The sequence below is a fragment of the Chinchilla lanigera genome, unplaced genomic scaffold (assembly GCF_000276665.1).
Source record: "Chinchilla lanigera isolate Chin_1 unplaced genomic scaffold, ChiLan1.0 scaffold00019, whole genome shotgun sequence".
In the NCBI taxonomy this organism is placed as follows: Eukaryota; Metazoa; Chordata; class Mammalia; order Rodentia; family Chinchillidae; genus Chinchilla; species Chinchilla lanigera.
The window spans coordinates 295,670-323,470 of NW_004955420.1; the positions used below are offsets into that span (position 1 = coordinate 295,670).

The window sequence follows — 27,801 nt, forward strand, 5'->3', positions numbered from 1 at the left end:
AGCGGCCGCGGCTCGCGGGGCTGGGAAGCAGGTGGCGCCGCCTCGCCTTCCGCGGGCGGTCGCGTTCGGGGTCTCGCCAGTGCCCCCGGCCGGTGTTGAGCCTCGGGCAGCGGCGGGGCCGTTTACTCGCCGAGGCCGGCGTGTCCCGGCAGTTCCTCCGCGTTCTCTCTAGCTAAGCCGGCCCGCCCTGGGGAACGCGGGGCTGAAGTCGCCTTTCCGACCCGCGCAGGTGATCGCTGCGGGCGGCCCCGGGAGAAGGTGAGGCCGGCGGCCCCGCGAGGAGCGCCAGAGACCCCAGGCCAGAAGCTCGATCCAGACACCGCCCGCACCGCCGGAGGACGTAAGTGACCGCGCGGCTCTCAGCGTTGTTTTCTGGGTGCCTTATACTTGTATACATTCGTATAGGGAACTTTCGTCACTACTCCAGTGTGCCCAGAATAGTCATTGGAAATGTCAGTGGGGATCAGCCTGGCTTCTGGGAGAGTCACAGGAATGAGGGACTTGTGACATAGAAACGATTTAGGGCATAATGTGCAGTACAACTTGTGGACCTTGATTGAATCCTGATCTGATAAAAAAGTTTTTAAAAATTGAGACAGTGCGCATTTTTACTTGTTTTTTGATGTCTACAGGCTTGATTTACTTTGTAATGGTGTTATGATTGTGGTTTTAATAACCCTTATCTTTCAGTGTTCCTGACTGAAGTTGAAATATAGGTTGGAGATTTACATGACAGTAATCCAGATTCGAGGAGTGCTGCTGACAGAAATGGGGGAACTAGATGAGAGTAGATTGGCCATGAGTTGTTAAAAGTTGAAGCTGGATGATGGATATGGAATATCCACACTGTTTTCTGTTTTTGTATGTGTTCGGCATTTTCCTTTAAAAGTGACACTGCCCCGCCCCCCGGTAGCCCCCCACCCCCCGGCACATTTTGCTCTATGTTTGATTCTAGATTCAAGGCCATCCGCAGGTCCTCATTCTTTGTAAATTGGTTCTCGAGGCTGCTTCTCCAGTAATGAGTTTTCTTTTTCTCCCTGCTAGGGGTACTGATTTCTTTTGCCCAAAAGGCACGGGGTGTTTACTGAGGGTGTCAAAGCCGAGTGGATCAAGTTGATGCAGGTGGATGCTGGGTCAGCTCTTTCTACACAAAGGGTATTAGCAAAGCTAGGGATTGTAGAAAATATGTTAGCAGTTTTTCCCAGTTGCCCAAACCCTTCCAGGTTACACTCATCAACGAACAGGCCAAGGTAGTGAACATACGTGTACAGTTCTAGAAGCACTGTGTCAGAAGGTTTACATAAAACTAGAACCCAAGATGAGTAGAGATATTTGAAAGAGAGCTCTCTTTTGTACTGCTTTTTTCATGTCTTTCCCAGTTTGCTGCAGGGATCACAACATGTCACTATTTAGTGAAGAACTGACTCCTAAGAATTCTGCATGGTGTTAACAGCCTTATTTTCCTCTTCAAGAACCCTGCTTTGGCAGGGATGGAGGTGTGTGTGGAGTGTAATACCTATATATTCATCTAGTTTGCTCATGTTTCCCCCTTGGAATTTATCTTTTAATTCCTACTCATTCTGCCATGCCGGTTTAGTAATCTGTAGAAAACATGATTTTTTTTTAAAGGGATTTGTTGAAGTTCAATAAGGGAGGCATACTTCCGAAAGATGAACCCATAGTTTGCAGTAGCATCAGTGTAGCTGAATTTAATGCCTCTTTGCTGTAAAGAGAAAATAAGACAAATAATACAGGTAAAAAGTTAAGTGTTAGATGAATCCCTTCAGCCTAGACCTTGCCCTTGTAGATTCACTAGTGTAAAAGTTGTAAAGATGCTTTAAGATTCACTTGAGGGATCCTCTAAAGTATGTTCTAGTTTCACTATAGCATGTGGGAAAATAACAAAAGAACCAACAAATATCTTGTCACAGTTGGAAAGTGTCATAGTGAATTTGTGGTGGTACTTTAGTGAAATTGTTTATGATTGATTTCTTTGTATGATAAAAGAAGTATGCAACCGTTAAGTGACTTTATTTTCTACCTCAGTTTCCTCTCTAATTGGAACATGGAGAGAACATGGAGAGAGAAAGTTTGCCAGGCTCTTAAGTGACCAGTGACCTAATGTTTATGCTCCTGTTTAGAGAATGATGGAAGTGGACTCTGGAGAGCTGACTGCTAATAGCCATTTTTAAGGAATTACCTCAAATGTATCATCTTCTCCCCCTTTCATGTTATTGAAGGGGGATAAACACATTAGAAAAGCGAATTGCTCCCTTGGTGGCCTTGAAATGAAAGGAGAGGGTGCTGGCAATTGAGCCAGCAGTACTCTCCCTTGGTAAGCACTTTGGTATCTGCATCACCTCATCTCACCCTGAGGTGGTGCAGCAGTGGTAGTGTTATTTTGGCTTTTTACAAGTGGAAACATTAAAATTAAGGTGGCTAAGACTTAAGTTGTTTCTTCAAGGTTACAGCAAAGGAAACTTAATGTTTATTAAGAGTGCCTGGTATTCGTCACACTTGTTTTTAATTCATACAAATCTAATTGGGTATCACAGCTCATTTTGCACATGGTAATTATGGCTTAGAGAAGTTACTACTAGTATGCTTGAGGGGTTGGAGCTAGGAAAAGTAGAGCCAGTCCCAGTTACTTGGAATACTGACTCAGAAGAATCACAAATTCAAGGCCAGGCTAGGCAGCTTAGCAAGACCTTGTGTCAAGGAAAAAGAAAAAAAAAAAAGCCAAGATTAAAACCTAGCTTTATGGGACATGAGGTCTGTGTTCCAGCTGCCACACTTCCGCTCTGCTGTTAGTGGGCAGCAGAGTTGCTCCCCAGGGCTGAGAAGTTAGTCTGTCTGCCACACCTGGGTGACGTGGGAGCCTGGGCCGCACCCAGCTGAGATACTGTATCGGGCCAGCACAGAGTTAAACAGAGGAAAAAAGAAAAGAAACAAACCTTGAGCTGCCATTGAAAATTGGGAGATTGCAAGCGTTCTACCGCGAGAATTCCTGAAGGTGGTACTGAGAAGCCTCCCCTTTAGGGAAGGGTGGTGCGTTCTAGCTTCCTCTGGCCTCCACTGCTCCCTGAAGTGTCCCCTGAGGTTGCACTGTTGTTTCCCTTACCTTAAGAAATCTGTGTGTTACTATACAAAATAGGATGACCAAAGATATATGACAAGCTCTTATCCTTTGAGGAAACGAAAAGGCCGTCTATAGTCCCTCTGTGTCACAAGAATGAACCCAAGTTACGTTGTCATTTTTTCGTCATGTTCTGCCTGTTTTTCTCATATACACAGGACTTTAGATTTGCTGCCCTTGCAGTTTGAAAAAAAAAAAAAAATGGAGCCCATGTGTGGGCAAGTCCCAGTAGGGGGGGGAATGCCTCCAAAATCACATACCGTGAATGCTTTGTGAGTGGAAAGATAGGTCTTGTGCACCTTGGGGGTTCCCCCCCAAAAGCCCTCCCTCCTTAAGCACCGTGATTCAGGGAGCCAAATAGATGCTGAGGTTGAGCTCAAACTCTGGAGCTGGCTGCCCTGAGCTGGATCCCAGCCACGCAGAGAGTCTCCCAGGACTTGCAGTTTCCTTCTCACCCTTCTCTGCGCGTCACGCTTCTGCTAGTGACAAGTCTGCTCTTACAGTAGGCAAAGCCCATCAGAAAGCCTTGCAGGGGTAAGGAACCTAGGCGCCCATGGATTCTGGCCTTCCAGGTGTTTCTGCAATACAAGGGTTAATTTCCTCTTCTTGAAACTTTTCAAGGTCATGGGACAGATGTTCTCACCTCTGTCCTTACTTGAAGCCTATCACCGCTGCAGCTTCTGCAAGGATCTTTGTTTCTTTCCCAAGTCCTGGGTGTTCACAGCCCTTTGTGTGTGTGCATCAATTGGTGTGGAGGAAAAATAAACCCAAGGAATGGTATTTAGGAAAAGCCAGGTGCTACTTTAAGATCTCTGTTGCTAGAACTGTCAGACTATATGAATGTGCCCTAATGAGGTAAGAAAACAAAAAACAAGGGCTGTAACTGGAACCCCTGGTTTTGGCTGAAAGCAGTTGAGAGGCAGAGGTGTTTTGTAAATGCCAGACCAGTGAGTTGGTTGGATCCTTTTAGGAGAACCTGAGACTTCACGGTTGTGCTCCCTAGGATGGTTAGTACTCCTCTGTCAAGGAAAAGTAGGTGATTGCATACTCTCTAGAGCAAACAAAGGCAAGGCAAATCAGACCTGAGTGTGGATTTAACCAGATTGCTAGGATTGATTTCTCGTTCATTTACAGTCTGTGTGATCTTGGCCTATTTTTATAATTTTTCCATGTCATTTCCTTACTAATATTGCCTGCATCCTAGAGCTGTTAAGATTAAATGGCACATGTGGAGTTTCTCACAAGGCCTTCAGGGAATAAGGTTTCACTGTGGGTCAGCTATCGGTGTTGGTGGAGCCTGCCTCCCTTTCACTTTATTAAGTGTAATCCCCACTCTTACCATGTGACCAGAATAAGAGGACAGGGTGCAAGTGCTTACAAGCTCTCAGCCCTCTGCTTGTAGAATGAGCCACTGCGTGGGCTTTGGGAAACGTCGTCCTCCACGAGCATTAAATTATTTGGGGTAGCAGCAACTTTTGAACTGATAAGAGCGGGGCTTTGGCTTTGAACCAAAGCTTCATCTCTGTTGTTTGGGGATTAAAATCCCCTCTGACTATGAAAGCAAATGGAATCCCCTGGCATTTCATGTGGATAAAACTCTACCCTGTTGGAGAAGAGCAGACGGGTGTCAGCATGGGTACAGGAGCCTCAGCTGCGGCTAAGCCGTTGCCTGGCAGAGGCGAGGCTGGACCCTCTGGGCACCCAGTGCCTCTTGTGCCAGTTGGGGATAAGCATAGTGGTATCATGAGGGGCTAACAGGATTTTATGAAATCCTGATACTGGCACAGTGAGCTGTGTCTGATTTTTACCTTTGTGGTCTAGATATACTGTCAGGTTTACTTTTTAACTGGAAAAGTACTATTGATGCCATTAACTAATACCTGCACTTTAAAGATTTAAAGTGTTTTATAGTTTTAAAAGGGGCTCTCCAATTTGATCTTTAACACGCTCAGTTATAAACTCATCGTGGATTAATCCAGTATCACACACCCATTATCCAGTATGACACACCTGTGATCCAGTCACCTCCCCAAAACCACACCTTTGAGTGCATGAGGCTTTGGGGAGACATCCATATATAAACCACAACAGACAGCCTAAAAAATAAATGCACACCCATATTCTCACCAACCAGAGGTAGCCACTGTTGGGATAACCTGGCACCTACCCTGTAGGATATGTACCATCTATAGCCTCGCTTTGTGGACCTGGAAGTTTGCTAGAAATGCAGGCTCTCAGTCTATCTTATATATAGAATCAGAATCTGTTTTTTAATGCACCTGTTCTGAATCACATCCACATTCAAGTTTGAGAAATGTTGATTATGGGGCCACAGCCTTACCAGTCATGTGTGGCCTGGCATTAATGACCTCATCTAGGTATATACATAACGTTTTTCCTCCTTACCCCACAGTGGGTCGCTACTGGGTGTCCCACTGGTTTTTAGCCTCCCACCACTCATTACTGTGACACTACAAGGCTTCCCTCAGTAGCCCTGATTCAGGGTCAGCGGGGTCTGCGAGGCTAGGGGAATTCCATCACATCTGCCTACGAGAAGCCCTGCTACACAGGGCTTTATGTTGTTTCTGCCACTGAGAATTCTATTTGGCAGCATTTTCCTGCTCTTATCTCTCTTGCTGCAGGTAGTCCATCATTTTGAATAATTCTGTATTTTTAGTAAGTTGTTTTGATGCCACTAGGGGAAGGATGTTTCGTAGGCCATTCCAAGCTTTAGAGCTGTTCTAGCAGTGGTTCTTTCCTGCAACTCTGATTATTTCCTTATAAACTCTTGTTCAAATACTGGGTCAAAAGCATGAACATTTAAACACTTTTAAAAATTCACCAGGAGTATAGGAAGTGCCCTGACACTACTCTCATTGGTGATGTTGTCTGTGTAGACAAGCTCTGGGAGTCAAGATTATGCTTCAGCCAACCTCACACCTCCAGGCATGGTGCCTCTGAGGGGACTGAAGAGAGAAGTGACAGGAGACAGGGGCAGCTGCCTGAAGTAGTAGAGTCCTCTCTTCAGCATGACTGTGACCTCAGCACAGTGGGCACCCTGCAGGCCAGAGGGAATGGAATAGCATATTGAAGGGAGGCCTACATCCAGAAGTGAAAGATATCATGAAAGCATCTGAAAGTGTAAAATCCACTAGAAGACTAGAGACACAAATAGAAATAGAAAAGAATTGAACATTACCAGTACAATAAATCATCAAACCACAAAGATGAACAACAGAGAAGAAAAAAAAAACAGAGAATATTCAGAACTAAAAGAAAATCAACAAAATGATGGGAATAAGTCCTTATCTATTATTAAAAACCTTAAGCATGAAGACTAAATTCTCCAGTTAAAAATATAGACTGAATGAATGGATAAAAAATACAAAACCCAACAATATACTGCTTACAGGAAACTCACTTCATCAGTATAGGCACACACACTGAAAGTGAAAGGATAGAAAATGACATTTCAAACAAATGGAAATCTAAAGCCAGAAAGACTATCTGACCCACTAGACCTTTTTAAGAAAAAAAAAAAAAAAATAACTGTGAGACAAATTTACTATCAACAAGAAGACTGAATGATTATAAATCTGTTCCTAATGTTAGCACACCAATTATATAAAACAAAGTATATTAGGCCTGAAGAGAGAAATAGGATACAAGATAATATCAGGGAGATTTCATCACACTACTTTTATCAGTGGACAGATCATCCCGACCAAAAAAAAAAAAAAAAAAAAAAAATTAAAGAAAAATCAGCTAAACTATACTCTAGATCAGATGGACTTAGTAGACATTTACACCTGTAACCCCAGCACTCAGGAGGCTGAGGCAGCAGGATGGCTGTAAGTTTGAGGCAAGCCTGGGCTACGTAGAGAGTCCAGGGACAGTGTGAACTAAATAGATCCTGTCCTGAAATAACAAAAGATCATGCCCCAACATAATAAAAGGCTGTGTATGACAGACCCACAGCACATGTCATATTGAATGGAAAAAAGCTGCAGGTGTTTCCTCTAAGATCAGGAACAAGAGAGGGGTGTCAACTCTCACTGTTCTTACTCAGTATAGTACCAGATATTTTAGCCAGAGAGATTGAGAGATAAGAAAAAAATAGAAACAGGAGAGGAGAAAGTCAAATTATCTCTGATTGCAGATGGTACGATTCTGTACATAGTGACATTATTACTTAGGCATAAAGAATAATGAAATCCTGCTCCTTGGCAATAAACTGAATGGAACTGGAAGACATGTTAAGTGAAAAGACACAGAAACAAATGTCACCTGTTGTGAGTTGTAAAAACTAACAAAATTGACCAAAATGAAGAATAGCGATTACTAAAGTTTGGGGTATGTTGGGGGAGGATTGCATTTGATCAGTAACTGAGTGCATGTTCGTATGGAAATCAACAGGTACAATTAATATATGTTGACACAATTTAAATTCTTTGTTTTCTGATTAGTCTTAGTGTTTATGTTTAAGCCTAGGATCCATTCTAAATGAGGGTTGATGGTGTGAGGTGAGGTTATGTCCTTTCTTTTTTCATTTAGTTATCACAGTTGGTCCAGTATAGTTTGTTGAGGAGGCTTTCCTTCGTTGAACTGCATTGGTGTTTTCTTGTTACTCAAATGAACTAACTCTACCATTTGCCTCTGTACTTAAACTGATACCTCACTGTCTTGAGTTCAGAAGCATAAATTTTGAAGTCAAATAATGTAAGTTCTCCAAATAGTTAAAACAGTTTTTTTTTACTAGTCTGGTTTTTCCTGTTTTCATACATATTTTAAAATAAGTTACTTTTTAAAATCCTGTTTGGATTTTGTTCTGCTCAGATGTCCGTCAGTATCTGAGAGGGATTGTTCCCAGGGCCCCTGTGGATACCAAAACTCTGTGGACCCTTGAATCCTGTGTCTAAAATGAGATAGCATTTGTGTATGTGACCTCTGTATGTCCCCCTTACATCCCAAAACGTTTTTAGGTCACTCATAACTAATGCAAATGCTGTGCACATAGTTGTTGTACTGAATCAGTTAGGGAATAAAGATAAATAAAAGTTTGTATGTGTTCAGTATCAAGGTAATTTTTAAAAAATAGTTTCAAGCCATGGTTGGTTGAATTTGTGGGTGCAGAACTTATACCCCAGTATGGAGGCCAGCCATACACTGAACCTGCTAATCTAGGAACTGGGACATCTTTATATAATCTTATCTGTCAGCCATGGTACATCTTGCATCTATTTAGGTCTTCTTTCATTTGTTTTAGCAGTGTTTTATGATGTTTAGCATTTATAAAAGTCTATTCCTTAGTATTTTGAGTTTCTTTTTGTTTTTATTTTGAGGCTTTGTTTTTGTTTATGTTTTGTTCTTTGTGGTACTGGTGATTGAACCAGATCTGAGCTACATCTCCAGCCCATTTTTTATTATTTTGAGACTGATCCTCAGTAAGTTGCTCAGACTGTGCTCAAACTTGGTGACCCTCTGCCTCAGCCTCCCAGAGTGCTGAGGTTATAGGCCTGTGCCACCATGCCTGGCTTAAAATTGCAGATTTTAAAAGTGACTTGTAGGTTTACTAAACTTGCTTATTCCAGTATAGTTTTTTTTTTTTTTTTTTTTTTAGATACTTCAGGACATTGTGTATATCTAAACATACATAAAGAGATAGTTTTACTTTATCTTTTCTAATCTGTATGCCTCCCCTATGTCTTTTCCTTGTCTTCCTGAACTAGCTAGGACATTCTAAAATGTTGAGTACAAGTGGTAGGAACAGATATCTTTGGCCTTATTTCCAATTTTATGGGGAAAGTCTTTTATAATGATGGCTGTTGTAGATTTTTCATAGATGTCCTTCATCAGGTTGAGGAAATACTGAATCCCTAATTTTTTGAGACGTATTTTATCATGCATGGATGTTGACCTTTTATTAAAAATTTTCTCTGCATTTCTCAAAATGACCATGTTTGTTTTTCTTTATTCAGTTAAGGTGACTATGTGTCTTTAATCTTTTGGCACTGTAATGGTGATACATTGTGTCAACTTGAGCAGTTTAGCAGTTTAAGTGATTCAGCAGGGGACCAGGGTCCTCACTTTGTAGACATCCTCATCCTGTGCAAGAGATGGTGAGTGCTACACTCGCCCTGTGGCGGCGGGGGAGGGGGGGTAGCCTTCTTACAACGTAAGGAAGGAGAAGGGGCTTGCTTCCTACCCCTCTTGCTCTTGCTTTTGCTGTCTTGTGCCACCTTGAAGTGTTGCCCCTGTGCCATGCCACCCTGCCTTGGAGCCAGCTGATTACAGACCAAAACCTCCACAAACTGAACTAAGTAAACCTTTCCTTCCTTAATTTTAGATGTCAGGTATTTTGTCTCAGCAACAAGAGAAAAGTAACTTTCTCCTCACCTCAGCTTAGAGAAAAGAGCACTATTGCTGAGTTTTAATGTTAGAAAATTATGGCGGCATTCATAGAATGTAGGTTCAGGAGCATGATTTAGACACTTTGAATTAGACAGTCTCCGTAAAGTACTTACCAAGCTAAAGAGCACCATATATATTCAGGTAGAGTTATTTGTTTTGAGGGTCTTGTTTGCCCTAAAAAAACTTGTCTTAAATTCCCACCATTAGTGTTAATGCTTTAAAAAGTTAATCTCAGGAAGTGTGTATGTTACGTTTTCTAGAGGTAGTAGAAAAAAAATGGGCATGTGTGTGTGGTAATAGAGCAAACTGGCATATATACTGTGTGTCTGAGGTACTTCACCAAGGATTTACAGAAGAACTGAATCCGCAGGTACCTCAGATTTTGTGATGATAAAAGAAGGGTTTTGGCCTGAATCACAGTGTTTTAGAAACTATAAACAACTAAGCATGAATAATGTCCTGGTTAAACTTTGCTGGTTGAGTCACACCTGAGTAGTATTCAGAAGCCAAAGTCTAAAAGTGAGATCTGAGGAACTGTTGAGCTGTTTTCTATTAATTACTGTTTTCCAGGCCATTGTATTCTTAATCTTCCCTGGGTTCCTAACATAGAGCTACTAAAACCCTTGTAAATAGGGATGGTAGGATATTCTTTTATTCAGTATTTGTTCTTTGACTCTGGTTCCTGACACAGAGCTCCTAAGACCTTTGTAATTTCCCAAGTAATAGGAGTGATATAAAGCTACTAAGTCCCTGGAGGTTTCTAGCGTAACAGCTGCTTCTGTTCCAGGAAGTTAATGGGAGCTAACCATGTGGTTAGGGGTTGGAACTGTCAGCCCCATCCTCTGACCCTTAGGGAGGAGGGAGGCCCTGAAGGAGAAGTTGACCACCATTGGCCAATAATCTATTGTCGTCTGTGTAAAGAAGCCTCCTGTTATGGTTGACATATTGTGTCAACTTGGGGAGTCTAGAGGTTTGGCTAAGTGACTCAGCAGGAAGCCAGGGTGCTTACTTTGTATACATCCTGAGCCTGTGGAAGAGAAGGGCAAAGATTATGTGAGAGCTACACGCCCCTTAGGTGGGGGTAGCCTGCTTACAAAGTAAGGCAGAGAAAGAAGCTGCTTGCGCCATTCCTCCCTTCTGCTCTGGCTGCATTGCTGTTCGGCTGCCATTCCCCGCTTTGCTCTTGTTGCTTTGCTACCTTCTGCCTTGGAGCCAGCCAAGTATGGACTGAAACCTCCACAAACTGTGAGCCAAATAAACCTTTCCTTCCTTTAATTTTGGGCGTTGGGTATTTTGTCTCAGCAATGAGAGAAAAGTAACTAAGACACCTCCGTAAAAACCCAAGAGATGTGGGAAAAGAGAAGGGAAAGAAGGAGACATTTTGTTCGTATGTATATACATGATAGTTAACATGGTTGTTCTACTGCTTCTATTTCTTTGCTGAAAGAAACTGTCAGTGAGTCCTTGATTGATCAATATTGCATGTCTTTATCTGTTTTCGTGAGAAACCACTTTGAAGATATCAATATGTAATACAACAAGCATTGTTAATTTCCTACCACTTCGTTTGTAACTCCATACTGTCTGTACTGTTCTTTTGCTATTTTGTAAAAGGTTGTCTGTCTGTTAATGTTTTCCTCCTTTTATTTTTAAAATTAAAAAAAAAACAACAAAAAAAAAACAAGAGAACAGGTCCAGAGAGCTTCCTTGTTGCCCAACACAAGGAGATTCCTGGAGGGTGTGCAGCCAGAGAGGGTGTGGGCTGCCTGGACTTTGCCCTGTGTGTCTGTTCATCTGGCAGTTCTGTATATTAACACGCCAGTGATTATACCAATAAAGTGCTTCCCTGAGTTTTGTGAGCTGCTCCTACAAATTATTAGACCTAATAGGGGTCTTGGAACCTCTAATTTATAAATAAGCTGATCCATCCAAAGCACAGAGCATGCAGGAGCTGTCCATGCAGTTGGAATCTGAAGTCAGGAGCAGTCTCATGGGACTGAGCCCCAACTTACAGGGTTCTGATGCTGTCTCTTGGTAGTTAGGGTCAGAATTGAATTAAATTATTGGATTCCCAGTTGGTGTCCACCGGACAAGTGCTTGTTGTATGGGGAAAACTCCCATACATCTGATGTCAGAAGTGGTATGTAAGAGGAGGGAAAAAAACCTTTTTATAAAAACACAACAAGCCAGGCATGGTGGCACATGCACTCATAGGCTGAAGCAGGGGGATTGCAGTGAGTTCGAGGCCAGCCTAGGCTACAAAGTGAGTTCAAGGCCAGTCTGAACTGCATAGTGAAACCTTGTCTCGAAAAGACAACAAAACGAAACAGTAACTTCCTTTCCTTAAGAGGACTAATGGAGCAATAATGGTTAAGAACCAGGAGGCAGTCTGTAGTTCAGAGATCATTTAGAAGCCTAAATTTCTACCAAGAGCATGTTGGCAAGCGGTTAGCCCCTGTGTAGTTGAACATTTTTTATGATGGTGCAGTCATTAGCTCCCAAACTAACATACCCCACTTTTAAACAACTTCCACTCTTAACTATGGCCCTGAGAAATTCCTTTCTCATATTTGTTGACTTCTTTGGATATGTTGCTCTTTAATTTTTTTTTATTAGCACATGTGTGGAGTACATAATGTTTACATTTCTTGTGTGGAGTTGGTACATGCACAAAACACATCTGAATTCCTTTTTTCATCCCCTCTTCTCTCCCCTGCCCTTTCCTCCATCTCTTGATTCCTTTCCCATTCAGGAAAGCTCTTGTCTCCCTACTTGTTACCTTTTATTTTGCTCTTTTAAAAATATACTTTGGGTTTTTCATATAAGAGAAATCAGGTAATATTTAAGCTTGTCCCTTGATTTACTTCACTTAATATTGTGGTTTCAAGGTGCATCCATTTTCCTACAAATGACTCAAATTTCTTTCATGTCAGAGTAGTGCTCCTTCATGTGTGAATACATTTTCTTACCCATTGTCCATCTGTTGATGGACATGCTTCCAGGATTTAGCTATTATGAATTGTGCTGTTAGAATATGGTTATGTATGTATCACTGTAATATGATGTCTTTAACTCTTACAGAAAGATACCTAGAAGGGGAATAACTGTGTCAAATGGAATTTCTATGTTTAGCTTTTCTGAGGAATCTACATACTGATTTCTGTAATGGTTTTATTAGTTTACATGCCTACCTATAGTACATAGGGGTTCATTTTCTCCCTGAAGCTCACCAGCACCTGTTAGTATTAGATTTCTTGATGATGGCCAGTTTTTCTGGGCTAAAATGCAGTGCTGTTTCAGCACATTCCCACCTGCTTGAACCACTGTACTTGAGTACTGTCCCATTGGGTGCTTATGCCTCTGATGATACAAGAGGTATAGTCATACATGTACCATGAGTGGTTCAAGCCACCCAGCAATGAGGCATAAATTATAGCCCTGTCATGAGTGTATTATTGTGCATTTCTCTAATGGCTAGTGGTATCGAGCACTTCTTCATGCATTTATTGGCCATTAATAGTTCTTCTGTGAAGTGTCTGTTCATTTCAGGTGCCAGGTTTTTTTTTGGGGGGGTCTTTCATTTTGGGGCATCCAATTTTTTTTTTGAGTTCTTTATATATTCTAGGTATCAGTTCTGTGGGAAATAGTTGGCAAAATTTTGTTCCCATTCTATAGGTTGTCTTTCCACCCTGTTGGTTGTTTCTTTTGCTGTGCAGAAGCTTTTAAATTTATGTGATCTATTTGTCTGTTCCCAGTACTATTACATGTGCAACCAGGGTTCTGTTCAGAAAGTCTTTGCCTAAGCCTCTGACTTCCAGAGTTTTACCTATTATATCTTTCAGCAGGGTAAGTGTTTTTGTTTTAACATTTACTTCTCTGATTCATTTTGATTTTAGTTTAGTATATGGTGAAAGATGTGGGTCTAGATTTGATCTTCTGCATGTGTGTAGTCAGTTTTTGCAGCACCATTTATTAAAGAGGCTATCTTTCCTCTAGTGCAGTGATGGTGAACTTTTAGAGCTTTTAATGATATAGCTCACTGCAGCACGTGTATCTTAGGTTTGCCACCAATGCTGTAGTGTATGTTTTTGGCCCCTTTGTCAAAGATCAAATAACTGAATGTCCTTGGGTTGTTTCTGCATCCTCTATTCCATTTCATTGATCCTTATGTTTGTTTTTGCGCCAGTACTATGCTGTTTTTATCACTGTAGCTTTATAATATAATTTCTAGTCTGGGATTGTGATGCCTCCCACTTTGTTCTTGTTATCCAGGATTGCTTTTGCTATTCTGGATCTCTTCAGGTTTCATATGAATTGTAGAATTGTTTGCTCCAGTTCTGTGAAGAATGCTATTCATATTTTTTTTTCTGTTGGTATTTTGATTGGGATTATGTAACAGGTTTGGGAATATGGCCATTTGGACAACATTGGTTCTGCCTATTCAGGAACATGGGATGTATTTCCATTTTCTGATATGCTCTTCAGTTTCCTTTTTCAGAGTACTGTAGTTTTGATGGTAGAGGTAAGCACTGCCTTAGGTTAATTCTTAAGTACTTAATTTTTCTTGGTACTATTATGAATAGTATTTTTCCCTAATTTCTTTTTCAATGGGTTCATTATTGATCCTATTGATTCTTGTGTGCTGATTTTGTATCCTGCTACATTGCTGAATTTTGTTATTGATTCTAGGAATCTTTTGGGGGATTTTTCTTGGGTCTCTTATGTAGAGGGTCATGATATCTGCAAATAATGATGACTTGACTTCTTCCACTCTTATACTATCCCATTTATTTCTTTTTCTTGAGAATATTCTTGATAATGTTTTGAGTAGTATGTTGCATAGCAATGATGATAGTGGATATCCTTTCTTGCTCCTGACTTTAAAGAGAAAGCTTTCAGTTTTTTCCCATTTATCATGCTGTTGACAGTAGATTTGTCATAAATGGGATTGAGATAAGGTCCTTCTAGACTTGTTTTCTTCAGAGTTTTTTTTTTTTTTTTCATAAAAGCATGTTGGATTTCGTCAAAGGATTCTTTTGCATCTTTTGAGATAGCCATGTCTTTTTTCATTCCTTCTGTTTATATGATATATTACATTTATTGGTTTGCATATCACCTTTGGGATGAAGTGTACCTTGTCATGATATGTGGATTTGTTGATCATTTGTTGTATTCTGTTTGCCACTATCACTTAATCTTTCAGAGGTCAGTCTAGGGCCCATGTAATTGATTGGTGATGTATTAGTGTATATGTTTGTTTGTGTGTCAGAAATATTAGAAACAGAAATTACAGTAACCTGGATAAATTTGGTGCTTCTAAATTGGACATAGTCAAATGAAGGCTAATTTTCTGAGTAGGAAGTTCAAGGTGGAGAATGATTGACTCTGCGCATGTTCCTGACAGAAAAAGCCCCTAGGCATGGTGAAGCCAGACAGGCTGTTGAGCCATGACAACAGCTATAATGCAGGTGTATGCAGAAGACCACATTTCATAAATTAGTACTTCAGTTATGAATACCTAGTAATGGGAAAGTTGACTAACAGAAATTGGCAACAGGAAAGTGGGGTTGTTGCTGACTATACCTGACCATATGGTTTAGATGCCTGTGGAACTGGTTTGTGAAAGGAGTTTGGAAAGAACTGGAGATGCTGACTAGAGAAGCCTTAGAATGCTATAAGCAGGGATTGATAGAAGATTCTGGTCAGACCTCAGAAGGTTTCAGTTAGGAACAAGGATTACATTGGCAGTTGGACTACAGACCATACATGTTACACCCTGGCAGAAAATCCATCTTCCTTTTGCCCATATTCTTAGACTTTGCAGAAGACTGAGAGTAAGGGCAGTGGACTAAATTAATGGTGGAAATTTCAGAGCAGCCCAGCAACATTAAAGCGGTAGCGTGGATATTGGTAACTCCAGCATCAGTACTGCTGGCTGCTTTTAGCAAGATCTATAGTGAAAATTAGGAGTAAAAAGCAATGTGAAAAGTTTGCAGCTTGATCAGAAAGGGAACACCTGCAGTGTTGGGTACTCATCCATGGCTGCTTAGGATATTAATATTAAAAACAAGCCAAGTATTTTGCATCAGCACAAAGGAAAGATGGTTTGAAGGGGTTTCAGGAATCAGAAAGACCCTACCCTTCACAGGCTCAGGGGTGCAAAATTTGTAAACTTTTCATTTGAGAAGAGTACTTCAGGACCCTCTGCTTGCTCAAGAAAGGCTGCCTAGGGAATTGATTTCTCAGAATTCATTTCAGCATGATCAGCCATCTAGGCGTGCAGAGGCCAGTGCAGCCATGGTCTAAGGGAGACCAGTTGCTGCTCCCACTGGTGTAGACTATGGAGTCATCTGCTGTCTTTTCAGGTGTGCAGAGTGATAGAGGTCTGGAGGCCTCCACCCAGATTACCTAAGAAGGGCTAGGAGACCAGACTGTGCTCCTGAGTGTGTGAGCCTGTGAAAGTGAAGCCAAAAGTACACTGGAGACCCCAGGAAGTTGGAGATGCCAGGACTGTGGATAGTCTGCTGAGGAAAGTTGCAGGCAGTGAGTGGAGCCAGCACAAGAGAAAGGCCATGAGGGCTGCAACTGGCTATCCCATTAAGGGCAGGGCCAGACCCTGCTCCAAACCATTTGGAGCTCCTGTCTCACCACAAACCTCCCTGGTTATTGGACAATAAGCTACAAGATTTAATGTCTGGCCTGCTGGGTTTTGGTCTTTCTTTGGTCCCATTTCATCCTCTCCTACCATTTCTCCCTTTTGAAATGGAAATGTTTACCCTGTGCCACTGTATGTTGAAAGTGCTTAACCATTATTATTATTTTATTATTATTATTATCATCGTTATTGGGGCTCACAACTGAGAGTTTGCCTTGAGTCAGAGGAGACTTTGGACTTAGATTTTTCAGCAGTGCTAGAACTGTTGACTTTTGTGACTCTTAGAGATGGACTAAATACATTTTACATAATGAGGTGGATATGAGCCTTTTGGGGGCCAGGGGAGGAAGGTTATGGTTTAGATCTAAAATATGACCCAAATTCTCGCGTTTGAAAGGTGACTGGATTCATCCATTGTGAGTTCAGCAGCTGAATGTGCTGGTAGGGGGTGGGCCTGGTTGGAGGTGGTCACTGGGGGAGTGATCTGAAGAGTATATTCTTGTTCTTGGCTTTTCCTTTCCCTCCCCCTTCTTGCTCTCCCACTCCGCCTTCCTTCCCCTCTCTCCTCTCTTCTTGGCTGCCATGATGTGAGCGACTGCCCTCTACTCTGTTCTTTCACCATGCTTTTTGCCTTGAAGCCAGCCAACTTTGGACTGAAACTCTGTCCTCAAAATAAACCTGTCCTCTTTTAATTTGCAGGTGTTGGATATTTTATGCCAGTCACGGGGAAGCAACTGTAAGTCAGGTTCTATGAGAAAAATAACTCAGGGACAGCAGGAGTGACTAGGTGTGAAAGGAAATCAAGTACATAAATATGGGCATATCAAGAAGACACAGGAGCCAGCCTGTGGAACTTGCATGGGACAAATTTGAGAAGCCCCCTCCCCAACTTCATGGTGCATGCTGGGTATCAAAACCCAGTGCCTCATGCATGCAAGGCAACACTCTGCTGCTAAGGTATAGCCCCAGTACTTAGGAAGTTTTAAACTTTGAGAAGAACAGTGGTGGCAGGGGATTGAATACATTGAATAAAAGTCAGTGAATCCACACTGACTTTTTTTTCCAGAAAAAAAAACTTCCAGCTCTAAAAGCAGATTGAATCCTAGACTTAGAAAGTCACAGTGCTGGAACTCCACATATAGTAATTAATTCAGACAAAGATGATAAATGGATATTAAAACTATTAGGTGATACTTTATTGTGAAACAGGATGGTCTAGCAGTGTCAAACTATTACTGTAACACTTACTGATTACAAAAGGGAAGCAGTATGTCTGCAATAGAGAATATGGCAAATACTTTATCAGGTGATCAAACATCACATGACCAGTAATGAGACGAATAGTCATAATGGAATATGTCATCTGGATGGTGTTCTTGCCAGAAATGTTTAATAGTGAAGAAACGAAAAACAAAATGAAAACAAAATAGGAAACTATGAGATAATCGAAATTGATCGTCTACAAGACAGCTAGCCTAGACTCTTCAAAACTATGTCACAAAGGATCAAAAGCAAAATGAAACAAGTCAGAACTATTCTAGATTAAAGAAAACTAAACAGAGGTGACAAACTGTGATCCTTGATTGGATCGTGAATTTTTAAGCAGTTATAATGGGCAATATTGGGACAATTGGGGAAATATTAACATGGATTATTTATTGGTATAATTACTGTCTAATAATGTCGATAAACTAATGGTATTATAGTTATTTACTAAAATGGCTATCTACTTACAAAATTAAAAATTAGTTTTTTAACAGTAGGAAATGGGGATAAAATGAAATTTTATATGACCACATTGCCCTAGGCTAACCACTGTTAACATTTGGTATATTTTCATCTAGCTGACATACATTGAAATAAAATTGAATTATGCCATTCTTAGTTTTTTATATTGCTTTTTTCCCCTATATTATCAGCAGTTCTTCATTAAATAGTCTCAAGCACATTATTTTAAATGGTTGTACAATATCTCTGGACAAATTTATTTCTCAATTTAAACTCTTATTTTATTAAATTATTGTCCTTTTTTTTTTTTTTTTTGAGACAGGGTCTCACTATGCAGTTCAGGCTGACCTTGAGCTCACTTTGTAGCCCAGGCTGGTCTCGAACTCGCAACGATCCTCCTGCCTCAAGCCTCCTGAGTGCTGTGTCATATTTCATCTAGTTTAACATGCCATTAATTGTAAGACATCATTATTTTATGTCCCACTGATAGGAAAAATACCCTGCTAAATGGTGATGCAGTGTTTTTACTTAGAATTGTTTTACTTAGTAGAAGAGCCCATTTAGGTTTATTTATTAATAGAAATTTTTTTGTTATATCATGTTGTATGCGTAGAATTAGTAAGGTATAAGCAAAAAAATCAGTTAAGGTATTCCTAAAACTTTATGCTGCATGTCCACCTTTTCTGAATTACTTTCCAATTTAGTTTTTAGTACCTGTTGTTTTCTTCTACAGTATCATCCATTGTGCCATCATAGTAGCATTTAGGAGTATTTTGCTGCCTCTGAATTTTCCACTTGAGTAGATGAATTTTATGATATGTGAATTGTATTTCAAATTGTTTGAAAAAGAATGGTCCATTATTATTACATCTAGGGTCTAATTCATAATTTTCTAGTACTGATGCTTTCCTGAGTTCATCAGAAGGTGCCAATAAGTTCTCAGATATCAGCCCTCTGCCTGAAATGATCCTTAAAATGGTAGTTGAACTGCCAGGGGTGGTGGTGCACACCTGTAATCCCAGCACTGGGTGGGTGGGGCTGAGGCAGGAGGATAGCTACAAGTTTGAGGCCAGCCTGGTCTACACAATGAGACACTGTCTCAAAGCAAAACAGAATGGTAGCTGACCAAGATACTACGTGCTTATGTTGCCCAGTCATGCCACCAGGAATAATGATTGAATTCTGTCCTCCATAAGCAATGACAGGTACCTCACATCTACCGTCTGGCTAACACAGCACCCTGACTTAAGAAATATAAAAAAAGTCTAATTATATACCATCAAAAAAGAACCACATTTGAAGAGTTTTTATTTACCTTTTAGAGGAATAAAATTATCTATATGGATAGTTCAACATGATCTCCTCTGTCAGTAATCAACATAAGCAGTCAAATTTGGACGGTCCTTTTTTAGAAAGCTCTTTTAAGTATGTAACCGGGTCCCTTTATGTATTTCCACTTGTGAGTTGAGCCATGGTTGTGGCTTACTCAAGAACATGAGCTTTGAAATCACACACGAGGTTGAACTCAACTCCAAAGCTTACCTAAGAATAGCTCCAAAGCTGTTTGCTCATGGGGAAAAACAACATAATTTTCATGATTGTTGTGAAGCCTGAAAGGTATGTAAAACCTGACAACACTAAAAATTTTTCTTTCACAGGCTCTTCCCGATCATCAGGCTCACAAAAGCAGGTATAGGGCTAATTCTATTTTCTATGCAACAGGAGGCCAGAATGTTACTGTTAGCTGTGTTCATCTTCCCATCGTGTTTGACGCATATGATTTCATCAAACTTTTCTAAGACCGTACATGAGATTGCGCAGCACAGTTTTCTGATCCTGGCAGCAGAGTATCTGAAGTTATTCACCCTTTTTACTCTCAGCTCTCAATAATGTGCAGAGGACTTTCCAGAAGTTACGTGAAGTATCCTGATTAACTCTAAATGAAAATTTAGCTGTCTGCTATTAAGCCAGACACTAAGGCAGTCTGCAAAATGTGAAACAGTGCCCCTTCACTGAAACTCTTGTTTAGGAAAATACAGTAATTTTTCATTAAAAATGTTATTGATATTAGCATACAGCAAGTGTCAAAGGATCTTGAAACCAAAGTTTGAGAACCACTAGTTCACTCAACTCTGGGGGTAAAACTTGCAATGTAAAGCAAGACTTCTTTGAACAGGTTCCATCCTATATGTGCCCATCTCTCAATCTTTGATGTACTTTAAATGTCCTCTGCCTTCCTTTTGCTGGAAAGAGCATAAGAATATAAGCAGTGAGTTACTGGTTCTAATCCCTTAGATTACAGTTCTCTGCAGGGATCTGGAAATAGTAATACTATGTGAACTCCACTTACTAAGGTAGATATTACTGATCTTGATTTTTGTTTTCTGTCTTTTACACAGTTTACATAGCATTTTAGCATAGCAAAATGAAATGCAAGGAACCAACAGTGACATAACTGAAGATCACAAAACCAAAATAAAATAGGATCACTGGTCAGGAAGACTCTGGAGAGTAAGTATGATATATCGTCAACACTTAATTGGGTTTTAGCTGGGTGTTGGAGCACATGCCTATACTCCCAGCCACTCAGGAAGCTGAGGCAAGAGGCTCACAAGTTCAAGGCCAGCCTAGGCAACTTAGCAAGACCCCTGTCTCAGAATTTAGAAAGGGCTGTGAATGAAGCTCAGCACTCCTGGAGTTCAATTCCCAGCACTTCTTTAGAAAAATAATTAATTGGGTTAATAATTAATAATTAAGTGGAAAACATAGGCTATAGCAGTAAAAAGAAATTGTGGCTTATTTCTGAGGCCCCATGTATACTTTCAAACTGGGCCAGATCACACAGTGAAGCCTGGAGAAGACACAGGTTCACCAAAAAAGACTTCTACATTAACTTTTTAGGTTGCATGTTAGGCATGGGAGTTATTCATAAGTAGTTAGAATTCATACAGGAACAAAACCACACATTCCATAAACATCTGAATCCCCATAGTTTCTGTGACCATCTTTCAAGGATTTTTTTTAATCAAAGGATTTTTTTTTTTTTTTTTTTTTTTTGTCTTTTTGAGACAGTTTCAGTATGTAGTCCAGGCTGCCCTTGAACTCACTTTGTAGCCCAGGCCGGCCTTCAACGCACAGCGATCCTGCCTCAGCCGCGCGAGCACTGAGATTATGGCGTGTGCCACCATGCCTGGTTGAAAGGATTTTTCTCTTGACCAAGGAGCCAGTTTAAAGAACAAAATACTGGACAGTACTGGAATTTGAATGGTTTATGAGAGAAGTGGTGTACATACATAATACATCTTATCTAAGAAAGTTTTAATTGGTTTCCATGATTGTGGATTCAGGAACCCTTGTAAAATGTCCAGTCTCCTTCCTTTTGATTGCTGCCAGTTGCCCTGGCTTTTGTTTTTCTTGCAGTTTTGTGATTTTCTTACATATTGCATTTCAAGCTTTTTTTTCATCCAGTCCTCTTCTGAAGAGGTTCTAGGTTAGTGCGTTGGTGGCTGTGGCTGTGGCTGTGGCTGACTCTTTCCTCTTCGTGGACCTTCCTCAGCCCCTACAGGACACTAGTCAGCTATTCTGGCCTTCCGGCTGGCTCCACATGTGAGTCAGCGATGACATGGGAACTTGGGGGATCATCCCTGCGTGAATCTAGTCAGCCTCGCTCATTTCATTTTGCTCAGAGCTTATGAAGGATAAAATCATCTGATACAAGTCATTCTTTTTTACTTCTTTTATCCAAAAGATACACTTTTAAAAAACCTGGACTGTACAAATATAAATGCACACCCACTTTAAGCCAGAACTGGCTTGTTTAAAACTAAGCCCATTGTTTTCTTGGCCCCAAGAGGCCTCATCTGGTCAGTGCATCCAGGCCTCCTCCTCCACGTAGCACCACTTGGCAGTCATCAGGTTGGCAGCGATGCATCTGCGTCGTGGTTCCATGAACCTGTGATGGAACTTTTTCAGATGAGGTCAAGTTAAACTACAGTATGTGTGAGTATAGAGAAAACTGGAATGTAGGCAAATACTTGAGTGGTTTCTTTCTATTTATGAAAATAAATACTATATTTTTATAACTGCATATAGATGTGTATCAACAGATTATGTGTATGCCTTCCCGAGTTTGACAGATGGATACATGGCCCTGAGGAGGAGGACCCACTCTGACAATGATGATAGCCTCCTCTCGTGCTGATTTCTTTACTTTCAATTTCTCTGCACTACCTCTTTGCTGATATGTAATCATTAGTGATAAGCTTTTAGGCAAATTCATTTCTTTTTACTTTTCAGATGTAGTATTTCCTTATTCTGTGAAATTTAGTAAATACAGAACCTCCAAGTATAATTTTACCATGTACAACTTCTTATAAAAATTAGTGTATTACCTGCATTTCCCTTAACATCTTGTCCAAATGTATTATGATTGTTTTTCCTGGTACTGGGCATCACACACAGGGCCTCACTCAATACCAGTCAACAGCTCTACATCCTCAGCCTTATTTTGACATGGCATCTCAACTAAGTTGCTGCCAAAGCTGGCCTTAAACCTGTGATCCTCCTGCCTCCACCTCTAAAGCATCTGGGATTTACAGGTGTGTGCTACCACCCCCAGCTGATATTTTTTAACATACGAAAACCTCACAAGCATTAAATAAGTCTAAGAAGTATTTAAAAGTACAGTTTTCAGTAGGAAACGAAGTCTTCCTCCTCTCCTGAGAATCATTTTTAATAGCTACATAATAGTATATCATAATGATGTACCATGTGTTTAACCCATCTCTAGTTGCTAACATTTGTGGTTAGGTTTGTTACAGGGTTTTGTTTTTGTTTGTTATTTATACCGACTGAACAGTTTTACAGTAATATCACCAAGTCAACTTATTTTAAGGACACATTTCCCAAATGTCTCTTTCCATCCTTTCCTTTTTCCTCTCTCATTTCTTTCAAAACCCCTTTCCCTGCTTTCAGATGTACTTATTACTCAAGCCTCATTGGCCTACTCCTTTGCCTTTACCTACCCCCTCCTCATGGTGCTCAGGCTTTCTTTTTTCTCTGTAGCCTCTCTCAGGTGCCATACCTGAAAGATCATACCCAGCAGGTAAATCCTTATCCCTCTTTCCTTTACCTGTGTTCCCATTATTGTCAGATGGACCATCTGTTTTGCATTTTCGGCCTGAAAGATTTCACCTTGATGATGATCTTGCAAGTAAAAAGATGTGAAATCTGGTATGCTAAAGGGCCCATAAACATAGCCTCTAAATTTCACTGGCAAAAAGACAGAAAGTGGGAAATGCTGTCCAGAGTCAGAGTGGAACTGGGTTGAAAACTTATTATTGGGCCTTATCCTAGGCAGGTGTTGTGGTTTTAGTAGATTAGTATTTCTCTATTTAAAACGCTAAAATCTATACCTACCACAGGAGTTAGTCACTTACACATAACATTTTGGTTTAAAAATATTGCTTGCTTTTTAAAATAGATGGCATCAAAATAACATCCGATTTTTTTTTTTTTTTTTTTTTGCAGGGATGGAAAATAAAGTGAAGCAGTATTTTATCACGTGTATTTCAGCAGGTCTTCTTGAAATTTAAAAATATGACACCTTTTTCTTCAGACAACTGCTCTTTTCAGTACCAGTTACATCAAACAAATCAGCCTCTAGATGCTACTTGTCTGTTGTTTTTGATCATACTTGGGAAAATATTACTAAATATCCTCACACTAGGAATGAGAAGGAAAAATACCTGTCAAAATTTTATGGAATGTTTTTGTGTTTCATTAGCATTTGTTGATTTTTTATTTTTGGTAAACATTTCCATTATATCCTATTTCAGGGATTTTGTTCTTTTAGGTATTAGGTTTACTAAGTACCATATCTGCCTATTTGCTCAAATTATTTCCTTTACTTACGGCTTTTTGCATTATCCAGTCTTCTTGGTATCTTGTGTAGATTATTGCCTGAATTTCTCTAAACTCACCAAGCTTTCATCTAAATGTCAGAAGTCATTTTATTTCTTTGCAGTAATTTTAATGTGGGTTTCAGTCTTTGCTTATGTTTTGGGAGATCCAGCTATCTACCAACACCTAAAGGCACAGAATATTTATTCTTACCAATGTCCTGTCTATGTCAGCATTCAGAGTTACTGCCTGTCACTTTCCATGATGCTAATTTTATTTATGGCTTTTATCACCTCTTGGTCAGAAGTTATTACCTTGGTACAGGCCATTCAAGTAACTTCCTATAGGAATGAAACTGTCTTATACTTTCCTTCTTCATCCCTCCCTAGTTACACTGTAAACTCTAAAAAAACACTCTTGCCCAAGCTCACTGTCTGTTTTCTTGGTACCTGGCTACCATTTGTACTGCTTCAGGTATTCATTCTTTTACTTAAAGTACAGATTCCTGCATATATCGAGATGAACATTCCCTGGCTGTACTTTGTCAATAGTTTTCTCATTGCCACCATTTACTGGTTTAATTGTCACAAGCTTTATTTAAGAGGTACCTCATTACCCATAGATCCATTTGTCGACTGGAAATGCTGCTTCATTCCACTTACAATGCATAATATTGAGCAAACTGAAAAGCCTATATCAGTAATAATTTGTTAATATGTTGCCATCTTAAAACTAAACCAATTATAATAAAAATCATAATCTTACAAGAAATAATGGTGACTCAGGACATACCAAAAAATGGGACTAAGCTCTTTTTTCCCCTAACCTTTTATACTTTTCCAGCATACTTTTGGGGCTATGATATAATTTATTAAATAGTGTTTTCTTTTAAAGAGAGGCAAAGAAGCTTTTATGCCTGTTCAGAAACACTGAATATTAATTTGTTACTAACACAAAAGTGAACTGATTTCACCATACTCATGTTTTTGTTGCCTAAAATCCTGAATGTAAAAATCTGAGATTTCATCGCCAACTTTAAAATGTGAACTCAAGTATTTTATCACATTTAGAAAAAAAATAAAAACCCTTTTCTTAAAATGGTATCATATGATCTTTAATGTAAGAAAAACATTAGCTCATTTTATTTTATTTTATTTTTTTATTTTTTTTTTTTTGGTTTTTTTCTCTGGTACCGGGAACCGAACTCACGACCTTGCGCTTGTCAGGCAGGCGCTTTGCCGCTGAGCTAAATCCCCAGCCCCCAGCTCATTTTAAATTTACCTAATGTTTTAAGTATTTATTTCTGGTCGTAATGAAAATATTTGTGGAAGAAGAGAATTTCATTTGCTCTCCCTGTGGAAATGGGAGTAGTAAGTAGGTATCTTTCCATAACATACTGGATTCATTTTCAGCTGTATGTCACATACTTGCATATCAAATCATAATCCTACAGTAGTTTACCACTGTAAAAGCAGGGTTTCTGTGCTGTGAGACTATTGAGATTTGGGTCTGGGTAATTCTTTGTTGCGGGGCAGGGCTGCTCTGTGCATTGTAGGATTAGAAGCATCCAGCATCCCTGCCTTCTGCCTACTAGATGCCAGGAGCACCTCCTTCCCCAGCAGTAATAGTCAAAATGTCTCCACTCACTGCCAAACCTCCTTTAGTGGGTGAGCATAAATGCCCAAGTTAACCACTGGAGTAAAACAATAATCTGGTCATTTTATGAATTAAGCCATGTAAGTATTCTGATTAACACTTACAGATATACCAAAATGTGTAAACCTAAAATGAGCATTTTCAAAACGTGTTTTGTTTTTGTGGTCCCAGAGATTGAACCCAGGGCATTTCACACTGAGCAGCCCTTTTTATTTTTTGAGACAAGGCCTCACTGAGCCCTGCCTGGACTTAAACTTGTGATCCTCCTGCCTTAGCCTCCCAAGTAGCTAGGACTACAGGTGTGTGCCACCATGTCCACCTCTGGTGGCTTTTGTTTATGTTTATAGTAAGATACGCGTTTTTGCCTGTATCTTATCTTGGATTACAGCCGTAATCCAAGCACTCAAGAGGCTGAGGCAGGAGGGTCACAGTGAATTCGAGGCCAGCCTGCACTACAGAGTGAGACCCTGTCTCAAAAACAAACAAAAAAAGATGTCTTTGTTATGTCAATTTATGTACCTAAGTACGTATGTCATAACACTTGTCCTTACATGTTGTATTACAGATATAATATACAGATATATTATCCAAATGTCATTTGTGACCCACAAAATTGAGTTTATGGTCCACAGATAAATTACTTTCCATTATTTTATAAATGTCCTAAAACAAGTGCTGTGGAGCACAAATAACAGCAAAGACACACACCATGCACTGTTTTATGTATTTTATATATAGCAACTGATTTAATCCTTGTAACTCCCTTCTGTATGCTATTATTACCCTCCTCTTGCAGGTAAGGAAATTAAAACTTCAAAATTAAGAAACTCACTGAAAGACCATACAGCTAGTGACTGGGGGTTGACAAAGGGTGAGATTCAAACTCAGAAGTCAGGCCCGAGTCTGTGCTCTTTACCATTGTGATACACTGCTCTTCATTAGTTCCAGTCACTGTTTCTCAAAAGAATGGTTTGTTTCAGTCAAAGGTGAAACGTGTTTCTGAGTTATCTTTCACCTGAAATGCACAATGTCCATGAACATTTTAAGGATCTGAGTTCCCAAGAGAGAAGAAAACCATTTACTTGAGCACACAGTCTTTTTGCTATCTAAGACAAATCAAAAAATGCTGCTGGGTAATTAGAAATTCTTTGCGTTGTAAGTACAGTTTCAGCATTTCTAATCAAAAATGCTCTGAAATCTGAATTTTTTAAAGTGCTGACACTCAAAAAGTTTTGAATTTTGGAGCTTTTTGGGGATCCTCCGTTGGTAAAATTTATGCAGATACTTCAAACTGGAAAATTTGTGGTATCAAGTATTTCAGATAAGGGATACTCGACCTGTAATACAAACCCAACCTGAACCATTCTGTGAAAAAGTTGGGTATTGGAAACACTGGTAAAACAAAATTCTAGGAACATCTCTAGGATGTCAGATTTCATTTGTCCACGTGGTGGGCCTTCTGGCTGCGAAGAGCCCAGCTCTTTTATTATTCCACTTTAAAGCACCTCTTCAGATACAAAACCCCAGAAAATGAGTGGTGAGACTTGAATCATACGGCCACTCCTGTCATAAGGATCTGGTAACAGTCCTTATGACAGACACTCCAAAGAAGAGAACTATTCACTATACTGCATACTACCATATTAAAAAATAAAACAGGAATAGAAATCACACTGTTCCATAACAAATAAGCAAACAGCCAACTGTGTCCAAAGTTCAGTAGAAATAAACCTGCAGTCAAATAAACAACAGGGTGTGTTTAAACCTTTTGAAGATCTAAACCTGGCCCCATTTCTTTTACCTTTTCCTCTGAATGCCTTATCTTCCAACCTGCCATACTGTAAAAATGAAGTATTTGAATTTGACTAATAACAACTTACACATTTTGTGAATTTTAACCCAGGATAATTTATAACTATTTTAAATCCCTTATTAAGCTTTTTTTTTAGATTTCCCCATATCTCATAAAGGAAAAAAAATTCAATAGACCAGCCAAATGGAAGAGGCTTTATTTGTAAAGAAATGAACTTACAACTGGTCTACAATATATTATGTAATATAAACAATATAAATAAATGATCCTGTAGGCCCACTAGTTTTCCATCCAGACCCACATGAAGCAATGTTACAACAATATTCTATGTGAAAATGTGCAGGTAACAAAGGTGCAATTACAAGCAAATTTAAGCAGCAGAGTATAAGGTGCTTTCATTTGATAATGTTGCCATCAACAAATATTTGAATGTTCAGTTTTACTTCAATCAATAGATACAACAAATAGGAAAATCTAAAATTCATAACCATGCTATTTAAT

General features: G+C 39.8%; 1 protein-coding gene across 5 annotated transcripts in view; it reads left to right on the forward strand.

The window, feature by feature from the left end:
* The window catches only part of Gpr160 (G protein-coupled receptor 160), a 59,203-nt gene continuing 31,402 nt past the window's right edge, over positions 1-27,801 (forward strand). Inside the window, exons 1-4 of one of the 5 annotated variants that reach the window (XM_013513443.1) lie at positions 1-340; positions 16,902-16,938; positions 20,330-20,441; positions 23,460-24,934. In XM_013513443.1, the coding sequence (XP_013368897.1) occupies positions 23,529-24,545 (1,017 nt within the window). In that variant the 5' untranslated portion in view covers positions 1-340; positions 16,902-16,938; positions 20,330-20,441; positions 23,460-23,528 and the 3' untranslated portion in view covers positions 24,546-24,934. Of the gene's footprint in view, positions 341-16,901; positions 16,939-16,963; positions 17,160-19,588; positions 19,621-20,329; positions 20,442-22,994; positions 23,035-23,459; positions 24,935-27,801 lie in introns of those variants that run through there. The other 4 variants (XM_013513442.1, XM_013513441.1, XM_005382977.2 and 1 more) reach the window with 4 other exon arrangements.